The sequence below is a fragment of the Gadus macrocephalus genome, chromosome 21, assembly GCF_031168955.1.
Source record: "Gadus macrocephalus chromosome 21, ASM3116895v1".
In the NCBI taxonomy this organism is placed as follows: Eukaryota; Metazoa; Chordata; class Actinopteri; order Gadiformes; family Gadidae; genus Gadus; species Gadus macrocephalus.
The window spans coordinates 1,749,975-1,760,521 of NC_082402.1; the positions used below are offsets into that span (position 1 = coordinate 1,749,975).

At 56.0% G+C, this 10,547-nt stretch overlaps 1 protein-coding gene across 1 annotated transcript in view; it reads right to left on the bottom strand.

Moving 5' to 3' along the window:
* The window catches only part of LOC132450303 (kinesin-like protein KIF26B), a gene marked incomplete at its 5' end in the record, with an annotated part of 17,069 nt that extends 8,088 nt beyond the window's left edge, over nt 1–8,981 (bottom strand). Inside the window, 12 exon segments of the mRNA XM_060042384.1 lie at nt 31–466; nt 468–512; nt 2,077–2,239; nt 3,230–3,398; nt 4,173–4,356; nt 4,774–4,813; nt 4,849–5,086; nt 5,222–5,308; nt 5,645–5,719; nt 5,770–5,849; nt 5,851–5,879; nt 8,799–8,981. Of these exon segments, the coding sequence (XP_059898367.1) occupies nt 31–466; nt 468–512; nt 2,077–2,239; nt 3,230–3,398; nt 4,173–4,356; nt 4,774–4,813; nt 4,849–5,086; nt 5,222–5,308; nt 5,645–5,719; nt 5,770–5,849; nt 5,851–5,879; nt 8,799–8,981 (1,729 nt within the window).
* Nucleotides 8,982–10,547: the final 1,566 nt, after the last annotated feature.

The following is a 10,547-nucleotide window of genomic DNA, read 5'->3' on the forward strand; positions in this document are numbered from 1 at the left end:
CGGGGCCCTCGGGGGCCGGGCCGGGGGGGCCCTCGGGGGCCGGGCCGGGGGGGCCCTCGGGGGCCAGGCCGGGGGGGCCCTCGGGGGCCAGGCCGGGGGGGCCCTCGGGGGCCAGGCCGGGGGGGCCCTCGCTGCCGTCGATGCAGTCCAGCCGCTCCTGCAGCTCGGCGAAGGTGTCGCAGCGGAGCCGGCTGCCCCCGCGGGGCGGGGCCCTGAGGGGCGGGGCCCGCCTCCTCACCAGGGAGGGGACGATGGGGATGAAGGCGGGGGGGCCCTCGTGGTCGCTGAGCTCCCGGTCGCTGAGGGCCCCCCCGCCGGGCCCCACGTAGATGACGGTGTCGCAGGACTGCTCGCTGCTGGAGGAGTAGTCCGGGTCGCTGGGGGCCCGCGCGGGGCCCTCCGGGTCCAGGGCCACGGTCCGGGACCGGGGGTGCAGGGGTCTGAGGGCCCCCCCCCCGCTGGGGCCGCTCCTCCTCACAGGAGCTGTCCCCCCCCGAGGAGCTGGAGGCGTACTGGGAGGAGAGGAGGAGGGGAGGAGAGGAGACGAGGAGAGGAGAGGAGAGGAGAGGAGGAGGAGGAGGAGGAGAGGAGGAGAGGAGAGGAGGAGGAGAGGAGAGGAGAGGAGGAGGAGGAAGAGAGGAGGAGAGGAGAGGAGGAGGAGAGGAGAGGAGAGGAGAGGAGAGGAGAGGAGAGGAGACGAGACGACGAGGAGGAGGAGGAGGAGGAGAGGAGACGAGGAGAGGAGAGGAGAGGAGGAGGAGGAGAGGAGGGAGAGGAGAGGAGGAAGAGAGGAGAGGAGAGGAGGAGAGGAGAGGAGAGGAGACGAGGAGAGGAGAGGAGGAGGAGGAGGAAGAGACACACAAACTGATGAACAAACACACATACACACACATACGCTTATGAACACACACACACTGATGACAACACACACAAACACACTCACTGATGAACACATACACACATGCCCACACACTGATGAACACACACACACTGATGCCCTCCGTGTGGTTTGGTCCAGGTGAACCTGCCCTGATGCCCTGAGGTGGACTCCCCCCCACAGACTGAGGAGCGTGGGAGCAGTGGAAGGGGTGCACTTCTACGTTCTGCATGCGTATCGCTGATCTATAACAGACAGATCTGGTCTGGCCGTCTCCTAACGAGGCAGAGATCCCCTTTATCGGTCGTCTCCAGGGGCTGATGATATTGATTATGCAGTGTTGTTGGTAATTCAGTGTTATTGATTACGTGTCACCTCGCACTATATAAAACTCCCCATCATTCCAGTAATGGCTGGAATGGCCTGGATGCGATACGTTGCTGTTCTAGATCTGGCTGTGATACAGTTGGTCTGAAATAGCCTTTTGCAGAATCCAACCTCATACGAGAGCTAAGGTAAGGCAGCTCTCAGAGCTGTTCTCCACGCACTTTAGTGGAGTTTCTACCAAGAACCTTGTACCTTGTTACTGGCCTGAGATCAGTTTCTCCTCAAACGTGTTCCCATGGAAGAGCAGTCATTTCCGACTCAAGACTAGTTCAGAGTTCACCTAGGCTCTGCATATCCTCCCCCCTAATCCACCACACTTAATGTATGTTGTACTTACTGTCACTTAATGTACACACTTATTGTATGCTTTATGTCCATACACTTAAATATAGTACTTAGTAGCATTGTGTAGCATCTTATCCTATCTATTTTTGTTGTATATGGGGAATGGGTTAACCTAGTGATTGTTAGTGCTTGGTACTTGGTTCTACGAACATCCTTACTGCACCGATGGCGATATATATTGTTCTTTCTCTTCTTCTGACAAATGGACTTATTGTAAGTCGCTTTGGGTAAAAAGGGTGTGATAAAAAACCTGAAGGTAAAGGTAATTGTAATCTAAAGGGATCCTCGCCACCACCAGGTGTGAGTGGGATGAGCCAAAACCTGCCCTGTAGTGACATCACAAGTGGGAGTGTCCGCCCAGAAGTACGATCAAGCCCACCCCGTGGTCTGATCCCACTGGTAGGCTGATCCGTCTGTCAATCATACAACCGGAGAGACCTGAGGAGGACTGAGGGGGCGTGTCCTACCCGGGCCTTGTTCTTCCTGACGCGGTGAAGCCGTGAGGCCAGCTGCAGGGTGCCCAGCGTCTCCAGGTGGTGGCGCCGGTGGGCCGACACGTGGGCGATCATGGTGGTCCGACAGTTGATGTTCCCCAGAGACTCCCTCAGCAGCATGGTCAGCTTGCTGTCCCTGAATCACACAGCAAGGAGTTCCTCGTTAGGGGGGTTCCTCGTTAGGGGATTCCTTGTTAAGGAGTTCCTCGTTAAGGGGTTCCTCGTTAGGCAATTCCTTGTTAGGGCGTTCCTTGTTAGGGAGTTCCTTGTTAAGGGGTTCCTCGTTAGAGAGTTCCTCGTTAAGGAGATCCTCGTTAAGGAGTTCCTCGTTAGGGAGTTCCTCGTTAAGGAGTTCCTTGTTAGGGAGTTCCTTGTTAAAGAATTCCTCGTTAGGGAGTTCCTCGTTAAGGAGTTCCTCGTTAAGGAGTACCTCGTTAGCCGAGGCCAGAGAGACGCGACCCCCCGTCCCCTCAGGGCACGACCAATTCGGTCCCCCCGAACCGAGTCCCCTGGAGCCAGAGACACTAATATAGACCGTCCTCCACAGCATGCTGCTCTGTGGTTCAGACCCAGACCGTAGAGCCAGAGACACTAATATAGACCGTAGAGCCAGAGACACTAATATAGACCGTAGAGCCACAGCATGCCGCTCTCTGGTTCAGACCCAGACCGCGGCTCATGACAGGCCCGGCCTGGTCCGATTACAGGCTGGCCGGGTATTGATCTGTCCAGGACTGCGGAGTGATGAGGGGCTCAGAGACCCGCAGAGAGAGGGCAGCCGGGTGAACAGCGCTCTGTGTCTGCTGTTAATATCTACTGTTGATATCTGTGGTTCAGATCTACCTCCCGCCTGGGGAACGGGATTCATCCCCTCATCCCTCTGCCGCCCTGAAACCTTGGAGCAATAATGCTTAGCAACCTTGGTTTGTATTAACGGTTTGTTGAGTTGAGTGAGGATCAGATCTGAGATGAGATATGGGACATCTTATTTAAAATGTTTTAGCTGTTTCTGAAACTTTTACTGGACTGTAATTCTGCTGCTGTGACATCTGACATTAATAACGTCAGAAATTAATAACATTAATGACATGTGACAGTGATAACGTTATCCTGTGTGTTCCCGTACCTGTAGGGGACGTGTTTGGCCCCGTTGACCAGAGCCAGGATCACATTCCCCAGCGCGGACAGAGAGAGACACTGAGTTCCTCCTCCTCCTCCTCCTCCTCCTCCTCCTCCCACACAGCTCTCACAGCTCCCCAGGTCCAGGAGGTGAAGACGACTCCGACCTGCAGTCACTGAGCGAGAAGAGAGAGACCAGCAAGAGACCAGAGAGAGACAAGAAAGAGACCGGAGAGAGACCAGAAAGAGACCAGAAGGAGATCAGAGAGAGACCAACAAGGGGAGAGATGGAAAGAGACCAGAGAGAGACCAACAAGGGGAGAGATGGAAAGAGACCGGAGAGAGACCAGAAAGAGACCGGAGAGAGACAAGAAGGAGACCAGAGAGAGACCAGAGAGAGACCAACAAAGGGAGAGATGGAAAGAGATCGGAGAGAGACCGACAGGGGTAGAGACGAAGAGAGACCAGAGAGAGACCGACAGGGGGAGAGATGGAGAGAGACCAGAGAGAGACCGACAAGGAGAGAGACCGACAAGGGGAGAGATGGGAGAGGGACGGACAGACACTAGTCATCACCAGTGAGGTCATGTCACGAGTCAGTCTGGTAGGTCTACAGGAAACATTTGCTCATTTGTGTTCGTCACCAGACCCCGAGGAGCTGCTGCATGTCCCTGCAGTGTTTACGTTCATCATCCTTCATCAGCATTAGCAGCCCAACCCCACAGTGTGCATCACATCATTGAAGCACGCCCTCTACAAAGACTTAAAGGAGGACTTGTCGCCCTTCATACAGCAGATCAAGAGGCCACTGCTTGGCTAATGGACTTCGCATTCGCTGAATAAAAAGATACTGTAAGAACTCAACGTCTTTGTCGATCTGAACAGACCGATAAGCCTCCTGCGCTGACCAGCCTCTCGTTACAATAGGAGGCGTAGTGAAGGTTGAACACCTGCGGTCTTGGCGCTCTTCTCCGGCCGCTGCTGGTGCACGGTGAGGGTGAACAGGAAGTGGGCGTTCCTGCGCGTGGCCTCGTCGCAGCGCCCCCTGCTGGAGCTGCGCACCGCCAGCGCCGCGTCCAGGAAGAAGGCGGCCTGCTCCGCCGAGGAGGAGAGCAGCTCCCGCTGGTTCTGGAGCTGAGGAGGAGGAGGAGGAGGAGGAGGAGGAGAGAGGAGGAGGAGGGGGAGGGGAGGGGGGAGGGGGAGGAGGGGAGGAGGAGGGGGAGGAGAGGAGGGAGGAGAGGGGAGGAGGAGGAAGGGGAAGGAGGAGGAGGAGGAGGGGGAGGGGGAGGAGGAGGGGGAGGAGGAGGAGGAGGAGGAGCAGGAGGAGGGGAGGAGGGGGGGAGGAGGAGGAGGAGGAGGAGGGGGAGGAGGAGGAGGATGAGGAGAAGGAGGTGGGGGAAGAGCAGGAGCAGGGGATTAGCTGGTCGGTCTTCTGCATCAAGGACAAGAGTTAGAGACCAGAACCTCTAGGATATCATACACCTCCTCTTCTAGAACTGACACCTCCTCCTCCTCCTCCTCTCCACCGCCTCCCTCCTTCCGTCTCCTCACCTTGGAGCCGCAGAGGGGGTCTTCCCTGGAGGACCACCCCCTGGCCTGCGCTGCTCCTCGTGGGGGAGGAGGTGCTCCGAGGAGGAGGAGGAGGAGGAGGAGGAAGAGGAGGAGGAGGAGTAGCAGTGAGCCAGGAGGTCACTCAGCGTCTCCTCCCGGCCGGCGATCTCCACCGCCGACACGGAGACGGAGAACCTGCCTCCGGCCTTCTCCTTCCGCTCCTCCATCAGCCTGAACAGCCAGGAGATGGCTGTGGGGGCCACGCCCAGGCTCTGGGTGGAGCAGTCCCGGCCAATCAGGGTGTAGGTCTTACCTTGAGGGGGCGGTGGCAGAGAGTGGAGGTTATTGGAATGAAAACGTTGTATGTATTCAAGGTCAGGGGTCAGGGGTCGTACATATTCAGGGTCAGAGGTCAGGGGTTGTACGTATTCCGGGTCAGAGGTCGTACCCAGGTTTGCGTGTCCGAAGCAGAAGATGCAGCCGTCGGCGCCGTTCACCACCGACTGGATGACCTCGGCAACGCTCCCCGAACACACTCGGCCTATCAGAGCACACGACAGAACACCGTCAGCCAAAGGTGCGAGAGAACACTCCCCATGTGACCTTGTGTCTTCTGAGATGGATCATTAACTAATTAACTAACTAATTTCTCCAACGGGGGATTAATAAAGTTGTAACGTAACTGGTCTGATGTTAGCGTAAGTAATAATTTACTAAATGTGAATTATTAATCTGAGGTTCCTACAGAAGGCAAAGTTTGATGGACTAATCCCCAGTAGAGTGTGTGTTTGTGCTTCGGGGAGACTCCTCTAGCTGTGCCCGGGTTCCTCACACTCCCCTCCTCCGTTTTAGACCCCGTGGAGTCTGAGACGTCTCACCTGCGACGCATCCTGAGAGAAGACGGCATCGAAGGCGAACGTCTTTGGAGCAGGGGCGGCCGCAGCGCCTGGCAGGGGGGCTCCCTGGGCTGGCCCGGGCCCCCCGGCTGGCCGGGGCCCCCCGGCTCACACAGGGTCAGCTGCTTCTTGCGGATGTCCACCTTCAGGTAGGACGTGGGGTCCGGGGCCCTCGCCCGGCACCGAGCAGAGACGGACCATCACCTTGACCTGCGGCCCGGGCGACAGGGAGACTCGTTAGAACCGGTTCAGGGAATTGAACCTGCGACTCCGTTCTGCCGCATCATCAGTGTCTCCTGTGGTGCCTAGCTTAGTATCTGATGCCCTAGCGTAGCATGTTGTGAATATATCTGAGCGAGTGATACCTAGCTTAGCATCTTGCACTTAGCATAGCAAATGTCAACTAGCTTAGCAACTGACCCCTAGCATAGCATCTGGTGAATATTTGGAGCAAGTGACACCTAGTTTAGCACCTAATGCTTAGCTTAACGACTGCCAAATAATGGAGTGCCAGTCACTCAATCAACTGGTAAACAGTTTGTTAAGGGACCTAGCGAGGGGTTATTGGTTTTCAGGGTCTCCAGCTGAGAGGCGCTGAACAGGCGTTTGGTTTAGAGCCAATAACAATCTCAGGCCGCAGCAGTTTTTAAAACGATCTGTCGCCGCGGGCAACCGAGCGTGGGATGACCTGGTAAGTCAGCGGTGAGATGAAACAGACGCTCACCCCCGACCTTGTGGCGCGCGGCTAACCACTGGTGGCGGCTGATAGCGTGGATCACCTTGCTAGGGCTGTCTGACGCTGCAGCCGCTCGCTTTAGCTTTAGCGAGCGGCTGGGGTCCGTCTCTCAGACTGTCTGCAGTCTGTTGACTTCAAGTACTGATTCATGAGCTTTAATGAGCTTTAATACATTAACATTCAGGGCGTTTAGCAGATGCTTTTATCCAAAGCGACTTACAATAAGTACATTTGCCAGAAGAAAGAGAAGCAACAATACATCTCTGTCGGTACAGTGAGGATGTTCATAGAACCAGGGGCCGAGCACTAACCATCACTAGGTTAACCCATTACCCGTAGACAACAAGATAGCTAGGATAAGACGCTACACAATGCTAAGCACTCTGTGTAAGTGCCCAGACGTACAACATATTATAAGTGCGTACATTAATAATAAATTAAAAAGTCTTTAATAAAAGAGGGCTAGTTATTGTGAGTCTTTGTTACGGTTCTGCGCTGAATGAGGGGGGGGAGGGGATGTGCAGGTTAATAAATCGCCTTGTGGGCGGGGCTCTGAACATGGGGGCGGGGCTCCGAACAGGGGGGGGTGGGGCTCTGTACAGGGGGGCGGGGCTCTGAACATGGGGGCGGGGCTCCGAACAGGGGGCGGGGCTCTGAACATGGGGGCGGGGCTCCGAACAGGGGGGGTGGGGCTCTGTACAGGGGGGGGCGGGGCTCTGAACGGGGGGGGTGGGGCTTTGAACAGGGCTGCCTTGCGTGGGCCATGGGCAGAAACAATGGAGGGGAGATATCAGACGCTCTGATTGGTTGACTCCGGCGACCCACAATCCATCTGGCCCTTGTTGCGGAGTGTGAAGTGGTTCTGCTGTCGCTGAGAGGACGGCGACACACGGACGGTCCGCTGGTTTAATTCAACACACGTTCTGTAGTGAGAGCACCTCCAAACAAACCACTACAACATGAGCCTCCAGCTAAGACTGGAGAGAGGGAGGGAGGGAGGGAGGGAGAGGGAGGGAGGAAGTGAGACAGGGGGGAGATAGTGAGAGGGAGGGACAAAAGAGGGAGGGAGGGGAGGAGAGAGGGAGGGATGGATATGAGAGAGAGAGAGAGAGAGAGAGGGAGAGAGAGAGGGAAAGAGAGAGAGAGAGGGAGAGAGGGAGAGAGAGAGAGGGAGGGCTGTATTTGTGAAAGAATACACACAGCCTACCAGGGACTGTTATACTTTAAACCCACTTCATGTTACTATGGGCTGTGGTAACCTGGACAACGTCGTCCTCCCAGGTTGCTCTGGGGCTCCAGTTAAACGTGAGTACTTCGATCCGGCAGGCCGTTGGGTCTGTGTTAATCCCTTCATCCCCGTCCCGGTCTCATGCCTCCCCAGGCCCGCCTGTAGCAGCCTGCTGATGAGTGACGGACAGGCAGGCCGACCAGTGTGAACGCTCTAGTGGGTGGGTGGGAGGGTCTATGTAAAGGACCTTTCCTTAGAGGCAAATAGAAGATAAGTGACGAGTTTTTGTGTCTGCCACGGAGGACAGGCTAGTGGTGGAGGAGGTGTTCGACTCCAGGGGAAAGGTTCTGGGTTTGATCCCGAACGTCCTCAGTCGACCTGGGCATCACACAATGAGATTAATATTTACATTTAGGGCCTTTTAGCGGACGCTTTTATCCACGGCGCCCTGGAACGGTTCACACGCCGACGGCGGAGTCGGCCCTGCAAGGGCGACAGCCGACTCGTTGGTCGCATTGAGGGTGAGGCGTCTCGCTCAGGGACACCTCGACTTGTCGCAGCCGATCCCCTGTCTCTCAAGTCTCCGAGGGTAAAAGTCGTCCGCTCTACTTTACAATGGAGTCCCCGGTTCTGACGGCGGCAGCAGCTCTGCACACCGCGGAGTGGGCTGGTTTGCTTCCCGATGCTTCGCTGAGCGAGTCTCTCTGAGGAAGACTCAAAGGGTCGGGCCTGGGGTGTTGTCTCACGCATACACACACGCACGTGCACAGACACACACGCACGTGCACAGACACACACGTATGTCTTTCCTCTGGTAGACGAAGGTGGAGCAGACAGGAGGGCTAGATAAAGGTGGAGCAGACAGGAGGTCTAGATGAAGGTGGAGCAGACAGGAGGGCTAGATGAAGGTGGAGCAGACAGGAAGTCTAGATGAAGGTGGAGCAGACAGGAGGTCTAGATGAAGGTGGAGCAGACAGGAGGGCTAGATGAAGGTGGAGCAGACAGGAGGTCTAGATGAAGGTGGAGCAGACAGGAGGTCTAGATGAAGGTGGAGCAGACAGGTTTAGATGAAGGTGGAGCAGACAGGTCTAGATGAAGGTGGAGCAGACAGGAGGTCTATGTGCAGGTTGCCCCCGGCGATGGGTCGGCATGGCGACGGCCTTACCTTGCCCATCCCGGGGCTGTCGGTGACCTTTGCCCCCGCCCGCAGCAGGCCGGGGGGCACGGCGGGGGGGGACAGCTTCAGGGCCCCGCTGAACCCCCCCGTGTAGAGCAGGGGCCCCGGGGCCTCGGGGTCCGAAGACCCCCGCCTCCTCCTGGACAGACTGAGCCTCTGGGCCGCCCTGAGAGAGAGAGAGAGAGGGGGGGGGGGGGGGGGGAGAGAGAGAGAGAGAGAGAGAGAGAGAGAGAGAGAGAGAGGGGGGGGGGGGGGGGAGAGAGAGAGAGAGAGAGAGAGAGAGAGAGGGGGGGGGGGAGAGAGAAAGAGAGAGAGAGAGAGACGGGGGGGGGAGAGAGAAAGAGGGGGGAGAGAGAGAGAGGGGGAGGGAAGAGAGAGCGAGAGAGAGTGAGAGAGAGAGAGAGGGGAGGGAAGAGAGAGAGAGAGGGGAGGGAAGAGAGAGAGAGAGAGAGAGAGAGAGAGAGAGGGGAGGGAAGAGAGAGAGAGAGGGAAGGAGTGAGAGAGAGAGGGGGGGGGGGGAGAGAGAGAGAGGGAGAGAGAGAGGGGGGGAGAGAGAGAGAGAGAGAGGGAGGGAGAGCTGTCAGTCTCTTTGGATATGATCATCTAATTGTTGTGTTAATATAGACCGTCGGTGTAGCTATCTCAACCTGTAGAGCAAGGCACTGACACTCCGTGGGTTAGCGGTTCCATTCCCTGTGAATCTGAACCGATAGAGCAAGGCACTGACAGTGCGTGGGTTGGGGTTCCTGTCCCCCTGGGAGCACCGTGCTACGCGTCGTTCGCTCCCTCTGATGTCAAACACTCCGGCTGTCACCGTCTTCACAGTTCAGTCGTTTTATTTTCCAGACACATAGTGAGCTCTGTTCCTCCAGGTTACCTGTTCTACGGCAAGGGGTGAGGAGTTCACCGCTTCAGAGAGACACACACACACACACACACACACACACACACACACACACACACACACACACACACACACACACACACACACACACACTGCTGTCTGATTTAAAGTTTGGTGGCAGAATCATTTCCCCTGTTTTTAGGTCAGCGTTTTGACAAACTAGTTTCAGAGGAATATTATGCAGAAAACCCCAGGTACTGAGCTACATAAGACGTACTGCGGAAACACACACATCGTACTGCACGCACACACACACACACACAGAACAACACACAGTAGGACACACAGAGACACACACACACACAACAACACACCGAAGGACACACAGAGACACACACAACACACACACAGCAGGGCAGACTGAGACCGTGGCTATGATGGACTCTGATTGGCTAGACCGGGATTGGCCAATCAGAGGTGTCGTTTGAATGTTGACTGAGTTGTTGACTGACAGAGCTGAACCGGGAAATACGGCAGTTAGGATGTGTGCGTGTGTGTGTATGTGTGTGTGTTTTAGAGGGATGTACAGCATGATGGAAAGCTGTGGGTTTCGCTTGAGTAGAGAGATAACAGTGCTAGTGTGTGGGATTTTGCGTGTGCGTGTGTGTGTCTGTCTGTCTGTGTTTGTGTGTGTGTGTGTTTGTGTGTGTCTGATTTTGTGTGTGTGTCTCTGTGTGTTGTTGTGTGTGTGTCTGTGTTGTGGGTTGTGTAAGTGTGTGTGTGTCTGATGTTGTGTGTGTTGTGTTGTGTTTGTGTTGTGTTTGTGAGAGTCTGTTTCAATGTTGCTCTCTAATCCTGCCCACTCCACCGCAGGGTGGCACTGTCTGGTCCAG